The following is a 20,730-nucleotide window of genomic DNA, read 5'->3' as shown; positions in this document are numbered from 1 at the left end:
GGCACTGAGTTGCTTCTGCTCTTTGATATTTTAGAAATTATCTTTTTCTTATAAGATATACGATTGGTTTTTCTCTTGGTTGTGTAGAAAAATATTGTTTTATTTCGTGAATAAGTTTTACATCATAACGTGTTGTGTAGTTATGATTGTTTGCTAGATGAGTACAGTTATTATTCAGCAGTTAAAATTGAACTTTTTTAACGTTTTAACTTCTTAATTATAATTCATACCAATATAATGGGATTTATTCTTCACATGGTGTATTTTTTACACAAAGTGCTAAGTAGCATGGACAGGTGGTCCTTTGGCACTTTAGCTTATCCCTGAGAAATTATTTGTGTGTAAATAAAAATATGTCTGAGAAAGGACTGAGCGTTCATTTAGGAACTATAAAGGGGATTCTTAGAGTCTGTGAATCGGTATTGTTGCTAGAGTAGTGCAGTCGGGTTCAGGTAATTTGAAATGCGGGCAGCAGGAGAGCTGTTTCTCTCACAGGGGCCCTCCGTAAGGAGGAGGGGTCGCTCCTCATTCGCGTTTTCTCCTTCTGGCGCGTGTATCTCCAGCCTCTCTTCCTCAGGCACCAGGTTCTCTGCCGGGGCCTTAGTTCTCTCGCAGCTTGAGAAGGCTCGGTGGTTAGAGCAGTTCCTTACTAACAAGGAGGATTGTGCTTCAGAAAGTTGAGGTCGCTTCCCAAAGTCGCTTAGCTCGTAAGTAGCAGAGCTCTTTCCACCCAGGCCTCTCAGAGACCGTAAACTACTTACGTGCCTGTCACTGTTCTCTACGCTTTAACACCTTTGATTCTCACAATCTGTGAAGCAGTGTTGTGATTCTTATTTTACACCAGAGCAAATCGAAGCCCAGACAAGGTGAGTCACTTCCTGAATGTCTCCCAGCCGCTGAGCGGGAGAGCCGAGTAGCTGGCTGCAGAGGCCACCTGCAGAGGGCGCTGCCGCTCACAGCCCTGCAAAGCGTCGGAATTTTCTTCAGCAGTAGCCCTGTCTGGGATACTTGAGACACTGAAAGTTTATGATGAAAATGAAGTGTCTGAAGTTTTTACATTTCTGTGTTCTCCATTTCCTTCTAGAATATTAGAAGATAGTAATACTCTGTGTAAGACACAAGATGTTTAATATAAATGGTCTTACTCCAGTGACAACTCACCTATTAAGCAGGCATTGCTATATTATTTTTTTCTACAGTTTTTCTTTGCCTTCATAAAAACATCAGCTTTCTCTAAGATAACCTAATAGGTAGTACATTTTTCAGTTGTTCTTCCATCCCCCTTCCCCCCCACCTTTAACCAAATAGATATAGTCCATGTCAGTCTGTGGTTTGGGTAAAGAAGGGACTCCGGTCAGGCTTTTTACCTTCCTTTAGTCGAGTATATTGCTTAGAAGTACACTGTGTCTCAGGATTACAGAAACACTAATCAGCTTTTTACACGTCAAGGGCCGTGTGCTTGAAGTCTCAGGTGCTGGGCCTTCTACATGTTCTATGAAGAAGGTGGGTCCCCAGGAGACAGAAGCAGGAGAGTTGTGACAATAAATAAAAGGTTTTTTTTTTTTTAAAATATTTTATTTATTTATTTGACAGACAGAGATCACAAGTAGGCAGAGAGGCAGGCAGAGAGAGAGGCAGAAGCAGGCTCCCCGCTGAGGGGAGAGCCCGACGCAGGGCTCGATCCCAGGACCCTGGGATCATGACCTGAGCCGAAGGCAGAGGCTTTAACCCACTGAGCCACCCAGGCGCCCCAAATAAAAGGTTTTTAATGTCCTCAAAGAAATTCATATTTCAGTTCAATCCAACAAAAATATATTAAGTGCTTATTGTTTGTGGGTCTGCTGCTGGTTGCTGGAGATACAGTGCTGAATAGGTACATGTATATTTGCTTTCAGTCCAGCGATCCCACTTGCAGAAATTTACTCTGAGTGTACACCACAAATAACAAAACCCTGCAGCTTAAGCATACATGTATAGGAACGTTGGTTGAGTGGATTTTAGCACATGCACCCTAATACCTTATAACTGTAGAAAAGAATGAGGAGAAACTCTGTGATATGGAGGAATTTTCAGGATGCGTTAAGTGAAAGTAGCAAAGTATGAAAGAACGTACAACATGATAGTGTTTATACAAGAAAGAAGGAGGAATAAGAACATTTGTATATAAATAGGTAGGTATTCTTTTATTGTAAAAATAGAAAACAAACTCTGAGGAAGGGTAAACCAGATCCTGGTGAGAATCCTTGTCTGTCGTGGATGCACAGATAGGAGATGAGGCCTCTCTACGTTTTCATGTGGTTGGACTCTCCTCTTTATTCCAAAATAAAGAGGATGGATAAAAGCAAATCCTAGTATCAAATGAAAACAGAAAGAAATGATCCTAACTGCATATTACATTGATAAGATAACCACACAGAGAAAATAATTAATTCAATCACCTTTGAACTTAGTATTCTGACTCTTTATTCTTAGTAGAATATATCCTAAGGACAGAATTAACTGCAAAGAAATCTTGAGCTTGTTGTTGGTAATAGTATTGCGATTATACCTTTGAAATCCTTTTGAGCATATTATAAGAGTAAGTGAATAAATAAATAGATGTTTTGGGGAACTAGTATTTTTCCCTTGGGAGAAAGGAGATGCAAATATTGAATAATAATTATTTGTTGCTTTGTTAACATTTTAACTTAAGGATATAGTTTAAATTAAATGTATCCAAGAACTGTACTTCTTAGTAAACTCATCTAATTTCAATAACCTTTACGCACATGCTTCATGTAGTTGAGAATCATTATGTATATAAACATAGCTTTATTGAAGGCTTAAAAAAAAACAATGTTTTGTTTCATGGTGGCAGAGTGAATCACAAACCACGCTTGGTTCATTGATCGATTCTAATGTCAGTACCAGTAACTTTAAAACATAGGAAGCAAATGGATGCAGGAGGGGCAGCGCTCACTAGTGTGTTAAGAACTGAGATCTAGAAATTGCTAGGAGGCCAAGTTAGCTATCTCAGACCCTACAGGAAGGAAATAAGATGGAGAGTCCATCAAGGAGGTCAAGTATGATCAGAATCTGCAACTCTGGGGTTAGGAAATTTTTCAGGTGCAATCACATAGATCCTAAAAAGTCCACAGTGTCCAGTTTCTTTGTAGAGAATTTCTTGTTCCTGCACGTTACACCGGATAGAAGGTGCTGAGCATGTGTGTGAGACAGAGCTTTTAATTTATTGTCAGGTAGTACTTTAAATTAGAAAGTACTAGTTTTGCAGTTTCCTGTTTAATCTTTGCTGGGATAGTGGCAGGAAGACGAAAGATACAAAAAGGAGAGGAGCAATTTGATCTCATTTTAGATACTATCATTTGAACATAACATGTTTTCCTAAAGTCTTGCCTCTTCTTTTCTTTCTTTTCTTTTCTTGAAGAAACCAAGATGAGTAGGAGATAGAGAATATTCTATATTGGAGATAAAATGAGATAATCAGAACTTTGTTTTGCCATTAAGTTAATCATTATTTTAGACTTTGGCACTTGCTGGGCCTGCCATCCATTTATGCATTGGATTTGGGGGATTTTTAGATTTTTAAAAAAGATTTTATTTATTTGAGATAGAGAGAGAGAGAGAGAGAGGAAGAGAGAGAATGAGAGAGAAAGCATGGGCAGGGTAAGGGCAGAGGGAGAAGCAGATTCCCCGCTGAGCAGGGAGTTGATGCAGGCCTCCATCCCAGGACCCCGGGATCATGACCTGAGCTGAAGGCAGACACTTAACTGACTGAGCCACCCAGGTGCCTGTAGCTTTTTTTTTTTTTTTTAAGAAAAAAGTGTGATTTATATGCCTACAAATACTTATAAAGTCTATTTTGTAGATACTCTAAGGAAGAGAGAAAAAGACAATGGAGTAAGAATCTTCAAGAATTCATTAAGGAATTGACTTAGTAATTGAATTTAAGATGATTTGGAATGAAAAACTATGGCAAGACAATTTGATCAGCATATTGAAAGAACATATATTGGAATATTTTAGAATAATTTAGATGACTATTTCTAGCTAACTATAGTTGAGTTCTTTGATTCCATTGCTTGTCATTTGAATAATAAAAACTTTTATTTACAGCAGACAAAAACAGCAGTATATAATTGATATTCATTTATTTTATTAAAGAAATCTGATTTGATAAAAACAATCAGAAAATAGTATTTTTAACGCTAGTAGTAAAATTTATTTTTTAATCCATAAAAAGCCTCATTTATTTTTATAGCAACTTGATGACACATCTGCTTGCTTTATTCAGCTGAAAAAGAAAATGTTGGTTCTTGGTGTTTGGTAAAATTGCTTTGTTAAATTATTTTCTAAATTGTTCAACTTTTAACAAATGACATTTGATACTAACACTGGAAAGCAATTTCAGCTAATTAAGTAGATCCCTCTATAAACCATTGGAACATTAAGATGACATACTGTTCATTCAAGATTATTTTAATTGGTACAATTATTGTAATTTTCTTGCAATTATGTGTTGAGCTAAAAGCTTTTGTCTAGATCATTTGAGGGTTTTTTTTTTGTTAACATACATTTAGTAAGAAGAAAGGGAGTAAAATAAAAACTATAGATAAAGATTTTCTGTCTACTTTTTATTACGACGTTTTAGACAACCATTGAAATATTTTAGTATAAAACTTTATTTCTGGAATTTTTCAGTATGCATTTTAAGCAATGATAGAGGTTTTTAAAGGATCAATTTAAGTAGTTTTCATGAAGATAATGTTTTAAATTTCTGTTTTGACATGACTCAAGCAGTCATTTACTCAGGATGATATGGTCAGAATAGTTTTGTGATAAGGATAATGCCATACTTTATTTTGATTGTTTAAAACAGTTGAATCAGTTTTGAGAGTGCCTTAGAATGGTAACCATGTTCCACTTCGCTGAAATAGCTGTTTGCTGAGTAGGCACTGTAGGCATCTAACTTAAAACGTTTATGCTCAATTCAGTATCCTTAAATTTTTTAAGTAGTGGTATTTCTGTACTTGACATTTTTCATAATAAAATCTCCTATCTTATGATGTTCTTCCTTGATACTCAGCCAAAATTTTCCTAAGTTTAAGTCGCTCATTTCTTGTTATCTCCTGTCTCCCTTGGCTCTCACTGGCCTCCTCCTTCTCTCTCCTTCATGTTCTGGGCTATGATTTGTTGCCCCTCCCCCATCACCTGACCTGCATTAGGAACAGGTTTGTTTCTGTTGCATGTGGATGTAAGTCATGGATTCCAGTAGCATGAAAAGCTGGATACCAGTTAGTTTAGATTTGTGAAGTTGTCTCATCTCCTTTGTAGTACAAAATACATCCTTTGTACCAAGGATATTTCTTCTAACTTAGATTTGAGATACTAGAAATACTCATTCCAAACACTGTTTCATATGTGTTGTTCTGGTGCTTTTTATATGTTGTTTAGAACCTTGATGAAATTCTATCATTTTGGTATGATGTGACTTCTGTATGTATTGGATTGTCACCATTCCACATTTATTAAATTACTGTCTTGTATATAATTACTGTTTCCATCTTTTTTCCCAGAACACATTGTCCCTTACTATATAGAATGTCAGTGCTGTATTCATGGTAGTTCTTGTTGGGAAGGTAAAAATTGAGCGAAGAATTAAAGGAAGTGAGAGAATTAACCCAAGCAGATATCTAGGGGAGGCATTTCTAGGCAGAGGGGAACAGTACGGACAAAGGTCCTCAGCTACTCCTGAGAGTAGCTGGAATGTACCAGTAATAGCAACAACAAGGGGTGTGATGTGGCTAGAGAGGACTCAGTAAAGGGCAGGAGGCAGGAGATGAGGTCAGGGAGGTCAGGGGAGTATGGGACATGGAGGATCATTGTAAGGGTTTTGGCTTTTTATCCTGAGTAAAAAGGAGATCTGTTTGGAGTCTTGAAAAAAAAGGATCCCTACCCTATATGCTCTACGGTGCCTAGGTATTTGGTTGCATCAGTGTAACTTGGCCTGGGCTAGGGAAGATAAAGTAAAGATAAAATGAGTGATAGAGAATGGCCACAGAGATGAATGTGGAAAAGCTAAGAAACGAACAGTGTTCTCTACAGTCTTGTTGCAGTGTACTGAAGAAAGCTAGTTAAAATGAACACCTGCAGTAATTTGTATGACTGATTTCCCTGTATGTCTTTTCTGTTGTATTAGATTCTTGTTTCTTAAGATCATTGCTTTCTTTATTTTCTAGTAAAACGTTGGATTTAGAAGGCTGCTTTTTGAATTGTTTTTTAAATGCCGCCTTTTCCTTAGACTTGCCAGCTGCATGGCTTGTCCTCTAATCCCCACATTTCAGCCCCCAGTTGAGAGTGAATGAAAGGTGGTTTCCATAGCATTGACTGATAGGTGTAGAGAACAATTAGTGGGTTGCTTGTACAGTCATACTGAATTTGACTTATGAGTACTATAAGATGGAAATGATGGTCATTGTGTGTCAACTTGGGCTCTGAGGACAGAGAGAAGTAATTGGTCAAAATTTGGTGTATAAGGATCAGGTTTATCTGGAGTTCTGAGCAGTCCTAGCCTGGCTCTCCAGCCCATTCTCATGCCTCTCCCTTTTGCCCCCCGCCCCCGCCACTTGCTTTTCACCTTTCCACCTGCACTTCTCTGTGGCCCATCCTCCCCTCCCCCACCTCATTCACATCTTACATACCACAACCTCAAGAAGCCTTTTGTGACCAGGCATACCCCATTCTCCGAGATTTTACTAGATATGTTCACTGTATGCTGGTATTTTCCGTCATAGTGCTTGCCATAGTTACCCTTCTTTAAATATTTGCACTGCTCTTTCTTTAATACTAGTTTTCTGAACTAGACTCTTCACTCCATGGACTGGACCTTCCTTAAACCTTGCTGAGTTCCTCGCTTCTAGACATTTTTGGTGTGGAGTAGGCAGTCGTGATTACTTCTGAGACAGTAAAGAAATATGATGGTGACATTTGGGTTGAGGAAAGCATGGACTGGGGGCCGGTGGTGAATGAGAAGCCACATTTTATCTTGAGAATACTGTTCATATAGATCCTTGTTCTTGGTTCTAAATGTGGGTAAATGTTTCCTTGTTACTACACGGATATATCCCTGGGTCAGGCACTAAGTAAGTTCTCAGGGTACACAATTGAATGGTGATTACATATTTCAGTTAACACCTACTAGTTTCCACCTTTTTTGGGTGATACTAAAATGAAAGCAGTGTTTTTGTTAGATGTTTCCGTAAACTCTTGAGTTCAGCTACATTTCTAAGGCTTCTTGCATTTATAATCCTTTTATGAATGCCATGGTTTGGAATTACTTCGTACTGACACACTTTTAGACAGGCTCCTCCCACGTCAGGTCCTGCTTGCAGGCTGTTGTCGGTACTGTTTAAAAAGGCCTTATGAGGCCAGCTCCTCAGGTACAGCATCGTAAACAGCAAAACAGTTCTCCCCACCCACTCACCTGCCTGTTGATTATATGATGGCCCGCACTATGGAACCAGTGGCAAAGAAGATCTTTAAAGGAGTTTTAGTAGCTGAACTCTTGGGCGTTTTTGGAGCATATTTTTTATTTAATAAGATGAACACAAGCCAAGATTTCAGGCAAATGATGAGCAAGAAATTTCCCTTCATCTTGGAAGTTTATTACAAATCCATTGAACAGTCTGGAATGTATGGAGTCAGAGAGCAAGATCAAGAAAAATGGTTGAATAGCAAAAATTAGGACCAGTCATCGCGTTCAGCCTCCCATCTAAGCTGTTTCTGACCTTTGTGGGGGAAAAGAAAGATGAGCACACCATATTGTGGACTCCTGGCCCCACAGAAGAAAACAGAAACTTCTGGTCTGCCATGGCTCACAGTCATTTCCCATCTATTATGCAAATCCCTGCTTTTGTTTGTTGCTTTCCTTTGCATTTATTGTTAAAGATTACTGTTTAACAAATAAAAGACTAGGAGAAGAAAGGAAAAAAAAAAAGGCCTTATGAACTAAGTGCACTCCATTTTTGTCATGCTAAACTGCCATTGGGTTCATTCATTAAGCAAATATTTATAGAGTTTTATGTACTGGGTGCATGCTAATGAAAGCACTAGTTAGTATTAGTTGAGCCCTCGATATATGTCACACATTGGATTAAGCACTTTACACAGATGGTTTTATTTAATACTAACTCTGGGAGGAAAAGAGCGCCAGTTACCTAAGATCACACAGCTATAACTCTTGGACCTTCTCCAGGCCTATTTCTGGAAGCCAGGAGATGGTCTGTGATTACACAATGGGGCAGTAGGTCTGACACTAGAAAAACAGAACTATAGTAATTTTATTAATTCCAGGTATATTTTATTCATTTTTCAAATAAATACTTAGAATTTTTTTATTATAGTCAATGGGTATGTTATGTGTCAGTGGCAGATAGAAATTTTTCCAGAGGATTGAATATTTTCTCTATTAAAAAGATGCAGACTTCTTACCAACTTATGTAAAACCTCAAATAAATGCTTTATTCAGTTCTAATTGTATCTAGTAACTGCAGTAGGTTTTGTAGGGAATGCTTAAAAACTCAGTTTTGATATTTGGCACTTAAACAGCTGGTACATCTGTTTAACTTTATACTATTTTTATATGCACTAAGAGGCTGTAATTTTTTTTTTAGGTAGCTTTTTTTTTTTTTTTAAAGATTTTATTTATTTATTTGACAGAGAGAGATCACAAGTAGACGGAGAGGCAGGCAGAGAGAGAGAGAGAGAGGGAAGCAGGCTTCTTGCTGAGCAGAGAGCCCGATGCGGGACTCGATCCCAGGACCCTGAGATCATGACCTGAGCCGAAGGCAGCGGCTTAACCCACTGAGCCACCCAGGCGCCCCTTAGGTAGCTTTTTAGTAACTTTTCTTTTGCTTTAAATAGGGTAAAACTGGTTTTTAAAATATTTTCTCATTTAAACTCATGATGCCATATTCAGTAATTTTATGGTAATGTAGAATAAAGGAAGAATTTCAAATATTCCAAAGTTGTATGTTTCTAACTCCAACATGCAAAATTGAAGTATATTACTAAGGTTATTTGGAAACACAGAAATAGAAAAATTGATTTCTCTAAAGTATATGTTTTAATATGTGAAACAAAAAGTCTTACCTATGAAGGTTTACAGTTTATTTTATGATACAGTGAGACTGTTATGCACATTTATATTTTAAAAACCGCACTCCGGTTACTGAAGAATTCAGATTTGCCACCAAACTATAAATATTTATATTTATTCTGTATATAGAGACTTTCAGAGATCAGGGTTTTTTTTACCTGAAATTATTTTTTACAGCAAAGATTTCTGATTTCAGAATTTCAAATCAAAATATTTTTAAGACTTCTCAAAATATGAGAATAAACAACAAAAAATGCTATGTAAATGAAACAGTAAAATAAGGGGAGATGCTGCTGTAAACCCACGCTACTAGCGGCTTCTGTTGGCAATACCCAAGAAGTCCACGAGATGGGGGTATTTCACTAGAGACATGATTAATATTTTCAGCCAAGAAATAAGATCTAATGCATTTCTGCTTTTCCCTTTCCATAGCAGAAAAAACAAGGAAAACACGGAGTTTAAATATGAATATTTTAAACTTTAAAGTTTAATTTCCATTCCTATTTTTTAATGGCTTCACAGGACATTCATAAGCACTGAGAATCATGATCATAGGCAAATGAATGGTTATCTGACCATATGGCGTAGTCTTTATTAAGTTAAATAGTACCTTTTCCTGCTAAAATGCTTTTAAATTAGCTTTTGGGAAGAGGGTAGACATGAAAAAGGAGTGTTTAAAATTGATCTGCTTAAAAATTTGTATTTGGATGAAAAAATATTAAATTCTAATTACTGTAGATCTTGGGTTCTGTAACTATTAGAAATTAAATCCTCAAGACAGCTTATCTAATCAAGGTTTTGCTTTCATCTGAGACATATTCATAGGTAGGCTTTGATTTCAGAGCCTCCATTCTCTGTGCCTGCCTTTCAGAGTTTTATTGTAATACATTTGCTGCTTCTGTATAGTTAATGGAACAATTTTTAAAATTTCTAAAAGGAAACAACATGAGTATCTCTTCCTGCTTGGTAGGACCTCACAATACTGTGAGTACCTCCAGTAGCTATGGAACTTGGATCTCTTACTTTCATCAGAATATTTGTTAATATATCATAGTACAAACTTGATATAAAACAATGGTCTTTACTTTTTTTTTTTTTAAGATTTTATTTATTTATTTGAGAGAGAGAGACAGTGAGAGAGAGCATGAGCGAGGAGAAGGTCAGAGAGAGAAGCAGACTCCCCGTGGAGCTGGAAGCCCGATGCGGGACTCGATCCCGGGACTCCAGGATCATGACCTGAGCCGAAGGCAGTCGTCCAACCAACTGAGCCACCCAGGCGTCCCGGTCTTTACTTTTTAATGATAGATACTATTTTCATATTGAGTCAGTTGTGAATTATTTTGCCTCTCTTAACCTTTTTACTGCAGTCTTCTCTCATTACTCTACCTTGAAGTTATTATTTTCCCATCTGAGGTGTTGTCTGATCACTTGCATGGCAGCAACTAGGTAGGCATGCTTTAGTATTAGTATTTAGTATTGTTTTTCAGGCTTTTCCCCCTAGTAGAAACCTTTTTGCAAATCAAATCTTATGCACAATCCTAGTAAATAAAGCAGAATGAATATAAATTAATTGATTCAAATTGTAACATTTCCTAATAAATTCACTTAGTAAGAAAAATGAGCTGTGCTGAAGAATATTAAATTTGAAATATGTGGGTGATCCTTGCAATCTCACATTGGTTTAAACATCTCTTTCTCTACTTAGTTTTGGTAATATAATATCAAGAATATTGTGGGGTGCCTGGGTGGCTCAGTGGGTTAAAGCCTCTGCCTTCGGCTCAGGTCATGATCCCAGGGTCCTGGATCGAGACCCACGTGGGGCTCTCTGCTCAGCAGGGAGCCTGCTTCCCCCTCTCTCTCTGCCTACCTCTCTGCCTTCTTGTGATCTCTGTCAAATAAATAAATAAAATCTTTAAAAAAGGAAAAGAATATTGTAAATCCTGGAAGCCTGGGTGGCTCAGTGGTTAAGCATCTGCCTTTGGCTCAGGTCGTGATCTCAGGGTCCTGGGATCTGAGCCCCATGTTTGGCTCCCTGCTCAGCTTAGAGCCTGCTTTTCCTCCCTCTCCCTTTGCTGTTCCTCCTGCTCGTGCGCCCGTGCGCTCTCAAATAAAATTAGAAAAGAAAAAAAGAAAATTCTAAATCCTAAGTAGATACAAGTTTTTTTAAACCTGCTTTGCAGTGGCAGGATGTTTTTAATTAATTTGGGTTCATAGGTCAGTCACCAGTATTATCTTACAGTTGCTTGCATTTCTTATAATTGGTTGAAGTGTTTGTTGGGTGCTGCTTCTCTGACTGACAAGGTCCTGGCACGTGGGTCATGTCGTGAATTAACATTGTGATTTTCTAGTTATTTATTACATTCTGCACTCAGGCACATAGGGTGGAGTAGTGCACTTGTTTGCCTAATTTTATGAAGAGAAAAACTGGGTTAAGAAAATGAAAGAATTTAAATGTGCATCTGAAGATGGAGAAAAACACCATTTTCAAAGTCTGCAAAAAATTAAAACCAGGATGACCTGGTATATTAAGCTTATATGTTGATCTTGAGTGTAAGATTTGATATGTAACAGTGTTCTATTTTATTATATTTTAAGGAGTTAAAAATATGTAAATCATTAATTAAGAACTTTGAACCAGGTCTGTGGCACCCAGTTTGAACCGGTGCAGGGAACAAGGCTCAGGCTTTTGCATCAGGCCAGATAGGTTCCAGCTGGGCCACTTACATCTGCGGTAATGTCAGACGAGGAGCTTAACATCTCTGAGCCTCCGCTTTCTTGTTTTAAAAATTGAAATGATACGTCATGGAATGTTGGGAGATAGAAATGAGATAAACTAGCTCAAACACCTGGCCCAGAGAATGGCAGGCCATAGTAGGTATTCTACAAATGCTAGTTCTTTTTAAAATTTTCTTCTTAACTCTTTTTAACCTTCAAATATGTTTTTCCTATCAGATTGTACATAAGAAAAGGGACATGTTCCTCAAAGCATTTTCCACAACACACATGAATAGATGGCAGTGCCTTATCAGTAACGAGCCTAGGCACGTACCTCTTTGTGCTTTCGTGATTTACCCTTCCTGTCTGTTGATCCTGTCTCATCCCTGTAGTTGCCAAAATTGCAGCCTTTAAGCCAGATGAGTTACGCTTTTGGTGTCATTTTTACACCAAAACCAAGGGAGCTGAGATGTGGAGGGGACTGTGTAGGCCAGTGCTTTCCTTCATCACTTTGAAAGAACCAGCATCTCCCACATGGCGGGGTGTGGGGAGCACCCACAGGACTATGGGAGGATCCAAGAGATCTGCTTCAGCCCCCTGAAATAAGGAGACTGGCATCAAGAGAGCTCACGTGATTTGTCCCAAATCACACAGTTAACAAGTGACCCACCTTTTTTTCTAAAAAGATTTTATTTATTTTTTAAAATTATTTTTTATTTTATTATTATTATTATTATTTTAATTTTTTATTTCTTTTCAGCGTAACAGTATTCATTGTTTTTGCACCACACCCAGTGCTCCATGCAGTCCGTGCCCTCTCCAATACCCACCACCTGGTTCCCCCAACCTCCCACCCCCTGCCGCTTCAAAACCCTCAGATAGTTTTTCAGAGTCCATAGTCTCTCATGGTTCACCTCCCCTTCCAATTTCCTCAACTCCCTTCTCCTCTCCATCTCCCCTTGTCCTCTGTGCTATTTGTTATGCTCCACAAATAAGTGAAACCATATGATAATTGACTCCCTCTGCTTGACTTATTTCACTCAGCATAATCTCTTCCAGTCCCGTCCATGTTGCTACAAAAGTTGGGGATTCATCCTTTCTGATGAAGGCATAATACTCCATGGTGTATATGGACCACATCTTCCTTATCCATTCGTCCATTGAAGGGCATCTTGGTTCTTTCCACAGTTTGGCGACCGTGGCCATTGTTGTTATAAACATTTGGGTACAGATGGCCCTTCTGTTCACTACATCTGTATCTTTGGGGTAAATACCCAGTAGTGCAATGGCAGGGTCATAGGGAAGCTCTATTTTTAATTTCTTGAGGAATCTGCACACTGTTCTCCAAAGAGGCTGCACCACCTTGCATTCCCACCAGCAGTGTAAGAGGGTTCCCCTTTCTCCACATCCCCTCCAACACACGTTGTTTCCTGTCTTGCTAATTTTGGCCATTCTAACTGGTGTAAGGTGGTATCTCAATGTGGTTTTAATTTGAATCTCCCTGATGGCTAGTGATGATGAACATTTTTTCATGTATCTGATAGCCATTTGTATGTCTTCATTGGAGAAGTGTCTGTTCATGTCTTCTGCCCATTTTTTTTATATGATTGTCTGTTTTGTGTGTGTTGAGTTTGAGGAGTTCTTTATTTTTATTACTTTTTAATTATTTTTTTAAGATTTTATTTATTTATTTGAGAGAGAGAGACAGATCATGAGCAGAGGGGAGGGGTAGAGGGAGAAGCAGACTCCCCGCTGAGCAGGGACCCTGGTGCTAGGCTGGATCCCAGCACCCTGAGATCATGATCTGAGCCTAAGACAGGCACTTAACTGACTGGGCCACCCAGGCGCCCCACATTGCTTTAAATTTTTGTTTTTAAATATTACAGCTTTATTCTGACTTATGTGAGATGATCAAATCTGGATGTAAGGAAAGCCATTGCCTCTGTTTTGTTCTTTCAGAGTCAAGTTGCATTTCAAGTTGCAGTGTAGGTATTGTATTCCTAGAAATGACTGCCTTTAATGGAAAGTGTCTAACATGTAAATCTGTAATAAGTTCATACGTAGCTTCAAAGGGAGACTTTTACCCCCAACTTCGGTGTGTACTAAGTTTCCTCAGCAGTTGAACACACTGTTGTTTACCACTGGGTTGAATTGAATCATCACTAGAGATTATTAAGGTGCATTTCTTTTTGAGTATAAATGCTTCCGTGTCAAAATAATTCAGTGCTTTAGAAAATATATATAAAGGAGATTTTTAAAAAATTCCCATATAACTAGCGTACAATGTTACATTAGTTTCGGTGTACAATATAGTGATGCGACTCTCTCCATTACTCAGTGCTCATCGCAGTAAGTGTACTCTTAATCCCAAGAAGGAGATTTTTTTGGTCATAAAATTTTCCTATTATTTCTAGTCCTAGTTTTTCAGTTTCTGACTCTGTTTGTTATTCATGCCCAAAGCAAGAAGCAAGAACACTGAAACATATGAACAAGACATGGCCAGCAGCACTGCCTTGCAGTTCAGAAGGGTGCACGTAACTGAGGAATGGGGAGCCATGTCGCTTGGGGTCCTGGATGTAGTGGTATTTCTGCCACCAGGGTCATATCTTGTGCTGCCCATGCGAGGTCTGGCTGAAGCCCAGCTGCTCGCACACAAATTGTGGTCTTAATGATAGTCCACTGAGTTTATGTATTGAGCATTTAAAAAATTTTTTTATTACATGACTACATGTTTCCTCCAATGTAGAAAAGTAATCTTTGCCTTAATATTTTGACCAAGTAGGAAATATACATCTTGGATATGTACACATTCAGAGGGAAATAACTTTTTTTATGTGTAGAATAAGCTCTCTGGGAAAAGAATACATTTTTAGCTTTGCCAACGGTTTATTTGGAAACAGGCAAGTACTTTTGTGATTGTATTATAGAACCCTAATTGGACCATCCTTAAGCACCATAAATCAAACACATTAAATACTTGAAACCAGAAACAAACCTGAAGGTTTGGCCTAGATCTGTATTCACTGGGCCACATATACAGTGCTTTGTTGTTTCCTAGTGTAGTTACTGAAATAGGATGCCTTTAGAATGCAAGATTACTTTTGTAAGCTTTGAAAAGTGGCATTACTTTTAGAACACTTGACGCTGTGCACTCTTGTCTTGAGAATCAGCTCTGACCACTGCATGGAAATGTCTCTTTGCTTTCTAACAAGTTCTCTGCTCCATTGAGTGTTGTCTTACACTCAGCACAGTCTTCTGCATGGGGGCAGTTTTAGCTCAATGTGATCATATTAGAGATGAGGACTTTGGGAGGTAAGTAGGTTCAGAAGAAGTCATGAGGGTAGAGTCCTCATGATGGGATTAGTGTCCTTGTAAGAAGGACCAGAGAGCTAGCTGCAAACCAGGGAGAGGGTTCTCATCAGAACCTGTCTGAGCTGGCACTCTGAGCTCAGACTTCCAGACTCCATGAAATGTGAGAAATAAATGTTGTTTAAGCTGCACAGTCTGTGGTGTTTGTTACAGCAGCCCGAGTTGACTGAGACACCCACTTTCACCACTGCTGTTCACTGTTATAGTGGAGTTCTAGTGAGTGCACTTAGACAAGAAACAGAAGTAAAAGGATCCAAATTGGAAAGGAAGAAGAAATACTATCTCCCATCGCAAATGACATGATCCTATATATGGAAAATCCCTAAGGAATCCACAAGAAAGCTGCTAGAGCTGATAAATTCAGCAGAGTTGCGGGCTCCTGATCAACACAAAAATCAGTTATGTTTCTGTACCTCTGCAGATTGTTATCTGAAAGGAAATTCAGAAAGCAATTCTATTTACTATAGCATAGAAAAGAATGAAATGCCCAGGAATGAATTTAACCAATGAGGTTAAAGAATTATACATTGAAAACTGTGAATTGCTAAATAAAAGATCTAAAAAAAAAAAAAATCTAAGTATATGGAAATATATCTCATGTTCATCAACAGGAAGACTAAATATTAAGATGTCAGTACTACCCAGTGATCTATAGATTCAGTGCAGTCCCTGTCCGAATTCCAGTAGCCTTTTGCAGAGATAGAAACCTGATCCTCAGATTCATATGAAATCGAATATAAATATGAGTAGCCAAAACAATCTCGAAAAAGAACAATGAAGTCGGAGGGCTCGCGTTTCTCAGTTTTAAAAACTAACTACAAAATCGCAGTAATCAAAACAATGAGGTACTGGCCTAAAGATAGGCATATAGTCCAATGGAATAGATGAGAGTTCAGAAATACTTTCAAAACTTGCAAAAGTAATCTTGCGTTTTAAAGGCATCCTATTCAATAACTACACTAGGAAACTCATATATCTGGCCAATTGAGCTTTGAGAAGGGTGCCAAGTCCATTTCATGGGGAAAAGAATAGTCTCTTCCCCAAATGGTGCTGGGCCAACTAGATTTCCACATGTGAGGGGCGCCTGGGTGGCTCAGTGGGTTAAGCCGCTGCCTTCGGCTCAGGTCATGATCCCAGGTCCTGGGTTCGAGCCCCACATTGGGCTTTCTGCTCAGCAGGGAGCCTGCTTCCTCCTCTCTCTCTGCCTGCCTCTCTGCTTACTTGTGATTTCTCTCTGTCAAATAAATAAATAAAATCTTTAAAAAAAATAGATTTCCACATGTGAAAGAATGAAGTTGGACCCCTATCTCACACCATGTATGAAAATTAACTAAAAGTGGATCGACCTACACTTTCCCAAGCATAAATTTGTTTCCAATATCAGAAAGGGGAATTAAAGTGAAAATTATTATAAAAGAATAGAGTTCTTAGGGAATAATGCATTTTTTGTGTGTACTCACTCTACAGATAAATATTTTTTTTCACTCTACAGATATTTAAGCAAGAGTGACATGACAGTGCTCTGCTTCAAGGCACTAGAGATAGAATAGTGACCACCACCAAACTTGGTCCCAGCTTTAAAGGAACTTCTAGTCTAGAGGGGGAGTAGACATTAATAAAATAATTCCACTAATAGATTATAAAATTCCAGTTGTGATAGGTGGTGTGCAAGAAAGAGTATGCGCTATGAGGGCCTGCGCTTGGAGAAGACTTCCTGGAAGAGGGGAAGTTGGACTGAGACTAAGGATGAGTAGGAATTAACTGGGTCAAGACAGAACAGGAGAGCACAGTTAGCTCCGAAGGTGTTCGGGGTGTTTGGTTGTTTCCACAGATGTGCACTTCACTTTCTCTTTTGTTCCTCACCCATTGGCTACAGTGCAGAGTAGCTGTTTTCTGTCTGTATGTTCCATCTCTTTCCAGAGTGCACTAGAATATTATTTAATAATTGGGCATTCACTGTGGTAGGAAGTATTTGAGTCTACTAGGGGTTAAATTGGTTTTAAGGTAAATTCTGAGACAGTTGAGTTTTCCCTGTTTAAGTTTTTTAAGAAAATCTGTCTTATTTTTAACCTTCAATGATTAAATAATGACATTGTTAGGTGGCTACTTTTAGATAAAGTATGATAAATAATGCCTTCATAAATTATGCTTTTCGAATCTGTTTATATTTTGATTTAAAATAGGAAGTTTTTTTCCCAGTAATTTAAGACCTCTTTTTGAATGGAAGTGATTTGAATGGCTTATGTAATTTCTGCCAAGGAATTAATATGGACTTTCTCTAAACCACTGTCATATATAATCAGAATGCTTTTAACTTACATTGATGTTGGCATTAACAAGTACTGCTAGATTGGTAGCATAGAAAGAAATTGCATTTAAACTTACTAGGAGCTCATTGATGCCTGAGGTTTTATAATGCTTTCTGTGGGCCATTTAACTGCTGGCAACTTTAATTCACATGATTCATAATACTAAAAATTTAAATTCACTCTTAATTGAAAAGTGAAGTTACTTAAATTCTTTAAATACTAACCTTTGGAAAAATATCTGAAAAATAAAGACACATATGATTTTAGTGGCCCGCTGCCAAAAGATTATCATTTACATAAATATCTCTTTCAGTAGAAGAGCTTAATGTATTGAGCTCAAAAGGTTAAAATCGAGCCTTCAATCTGGAAACCAGCAGTAGACTGTTGGCTTGTGAACAGCAGTATTGTTCATCATACTGAGAACACTGTTCACATTCAAGTTTAAGCAGAGCTGGCATTGAAATTCAGTTAATTTGTTTCATGTGACTTGTCAGCTGTGTGTTTTTATCTAAATCTTTGTAGCCTCTCTTCTTAGTATTTCATGTTAAACTCCTCAAACAGATGAACTACCTTTTCTGAAATTTTGGCCACTTCCGCAAATGATTCTTTGTAACCGTTCTCCAAGGTTTTCATACCATTTAAACCTTATTAATAATCGGTTTGAATGCCATTCTAATCTATAAGAGTAATCCTATTTCGGAGGGCTTTTCCGTTTTGTATATATGTGAGTGAGTCTGTGAGAGGGACTCCCTGAAATTCATGAAGACAAAATTGCTCTTCTCTTCTTCTCACCAGCATGCTCTTCTCTTCTGGTTTGCTAATTTTGTTCTCTGGATTTTCCCTCAGATGGCTTTTAATATTTGGCGACCAGCCCGGGATTGGGTCTGAGCAGTGAAGAAATAGAGAATAAGACCTTTTTTGAAAAAGGAAAAACCTGTACTAACTTTTTTCTACTTTATGTAATTTATTTAAAAACTACTGTTTATTTCTTCTCTTCTTTGCAAAGGAAAGAACTGTGGTGTCCCATAATAAGCGCGGAGGCAGAACCAGTCAGCTTGTCCTGTGCGCTTGCGTGGCTCTAGGCAGGCTGCCTCGTTTGTGTGAGGCTCACTCTGCTCGTGTGTAAAATGGTAACTCATTTAATTTGCACAGAGCGGTCCTCACCAACATGTGAGTGCCTAGGATATATTGCTCTCCTTCCTGTTTCCTAGCTCCAGTCCTGCCTTTGGCCAAAGGCTGACCTCACACTTGTTATCTTAGTAATCTTGTAGTGTATGTACAAGTTTTTTTTTCTTAAGAAAATTTTTAATGAAAACAAGATGTAGAATGTGTTATTTATTTTCATATATAAATTTTAAGGTACATGTGGAATTTTCCTTTCTGATACGGACAGTAATGACCTTTTTTCATTTGTTTCTTGTTTGAAGAATATCAAAGAATATTCCAACAACTAAAGATGTTGAGCCACTGCTAGAAATAGATGGAGATATAAGAAACTTTGAAGTGTTTTTGTCTTCAAGGACCCCAGTTCTTGTGGCTCGAGATGTAAAAACCTTTTTGCCATGTACTGTCAACCTAGACCCCAAGCTACGGGAAATTATTGCAGGTGGGTAGTAGTAGTAAATGTGATTTGTCTTCTCTGGTCTTCAAGATGTTTTGCATTTCTAACTTAGCTATGTGAGTTTGTCTTGCTCCATGAAAAACCAAGAAGTGCCGAACCAAGCACTACACAGGACAGTTAATGAAACTGAGGATTAGGAATCTTGACCTCCTTTAGAGACTGCTAAGAAAATGTCACTTGTAAAACCACCTTATTGTAATGTTTCTCAACCCACATACCTGACTTCTTTGCAATCAGATTCCTTTTAAGAAACAGTCACCACTGTAAGATGTCAGTCCATTATAATTTTTCTGTGACTAATCTTAATAGGGGTCTCTATCTGAAAGGGCACAGATATCCTTATATTACTTGATAAATTTTAACTTAAACTTGTGGACTGGAACTTAAGGATGGTGACATTAAAGTTCTGGAATCATTTCATTTGTTCTTGAACCACTGCTGTATGCGCACGCACACACACACACAACCATTCCTGAAACACATTATCTTCCGTGTGGCACTGCTGACCCACCGTTGAGTTTCCTGAGAGTTATGAAGAGAGAGCTTCAGTCTACTTCTGCTTTCTTTTTTAGGTACCGGTTTTAAGGCTGATATCAAGGTGTATTTTATGGCTATGGAATTGTTTGTTTTGTTCAGAGAAGGATAAATCATACAGTTTGCACACCCACAGTTTAGTAATCACTGTATTTATTAGTATTAGACCACTGTGAGTTATTAGTAGTTATTATTCATAACTATTAGTTAATAATAGTTATGAATAATAACACCTTATGGATCATAACCACTGTTAGAATAGCACAAATACCTTAAATAGTTAGAGAAAAAATTTTACTGTTCTGGTAACTGAAGAGAAGAATCCAGATGTTGGTGACTTTTCAAATGGTGAGAAAAGCTTTTATGCAAAGTAGTTGAGTTTTTTCTCACTAGAATGTCTATGAACAAGATTTTTATGAGTCAGGATTTCCTGTCTCCTTTAAGTCAGTTGGAATCCTTGGCAAGAGTGGAAAAAAAGCATGTTTCTATTTGATAACTAAAGGAGGACGTGATAGCTGGACTGATGACTGAAGTCCTCTTTTCTTTTGTCTTCTGGGGTACCGTTTAATCTTTCAGATGTTCGCGCTGCGAGAGACCAGATTAATATTGGGGGGCTCGCGTATCCTCCACTGCCTCTTCATGAAGCTCCACCTAGACCCCCGTCAGGCTACAGCCAGCCCCCATCTGTCTGCTCTTCTTCCACTTCCTTCAATGGACCGTTTGGAGGTGGGGTTGTGTCACCACAGCCTCACAGCAGCTATTACAGTGGGATGACAGGTCCTCAGCATCCATTCTACAACAGGGTAAGGAAGTGAGAGGAATCTTTCATTCTAAGAATTTGTTTGGGGGAAATACCAGAAGTTTTCTGCTGTGGAGTCTGTTATTGTTTTGAAACTGCACATTAGCTTTAAAATAGGAAAAATGTTAAGTTTGAATTTAAAATACATGATTTTGTGCAAAAATAATGAATACTGTTATGCTGAAAAAAAATACATGATTTTTTTAAAAAATAAAAAGAACTTTTAACT

At 38.0% G+C, this 20,730-nt stretch overlaps 2 protein-coding genes across 21 annotated transcripts in view; both read left to right on the top strand.

The window, feature by feature from the left end:
• The window catches only part of KIDINS220 (kinase D interacting substrate 220), a 108,780-nt gene that overhangs the window by 61,726 nt on the left and 26,324 nt on the right, over positions 1 to 20,730 (top strand). For all 20 annotated transcript variants that reach the window (XR_007129861.1, XM_047743814.1, XM_047743812.1 and 17 more), the window contains exons 23-24: positions 18,975 to 19,153; positions 20,279 to 20,505. Coding sequence is in view for 19 of the 20 variants with exons in the window: in XM_047743814.1 (XP_047599770.1) it covers positions 18,975 to 19,153; positions 20,279 to 20,505 (406 nt within the window). In the remaining variant the exon portion in view is untranslated. The remainder of the gene's footprint in view (positions 1 to 18,974; positions 19,154 to 20,278; positions 20,506 to 20,730) is intronic.
• LOC125108263 (protein CEBPZOS-like) lies at positions 7,409 to 7,971 on the top strand. The gene has a single exon (XM_047743815.1). The coding sequence runs from the start codon at positions 7,496 to 7,498 to the stop codon at positions 7,739 to 7,741; it is 246 nt and encodes an 81-aa protein (XP_047599771.1). The 5' UTR covers positions 7,409 to 7,495; the 3' UTR covers positions 7,742 to 7,971.

The sequence above is a fragment of the Lutra lutra genome, chromosome 9 (genome assembly GCF_902655055.1).
Source record: "Lutra lutra chromosome 9, mLutLut1.2, whole genome shotgun sequence".
NCBI lineage: Eukaryota > Metazoa > Chordata > Mammalia > Carnivora > Mustelidae > Lutra > Lutra lutra.
Note: the sequence above shows the minus strand (reverse complement) of the source record. Positions and strands in the feature narration are given on the sequence as shown.

Coding starts and splice junctions, on each gene's coding strand:
- LOC125108263 (XM_047743815.1), top strand. CDS start 7,496: ATGATGGCCCGCACTATGGAACCAGTGGCAAAGAAGATCTTTAAAGGA.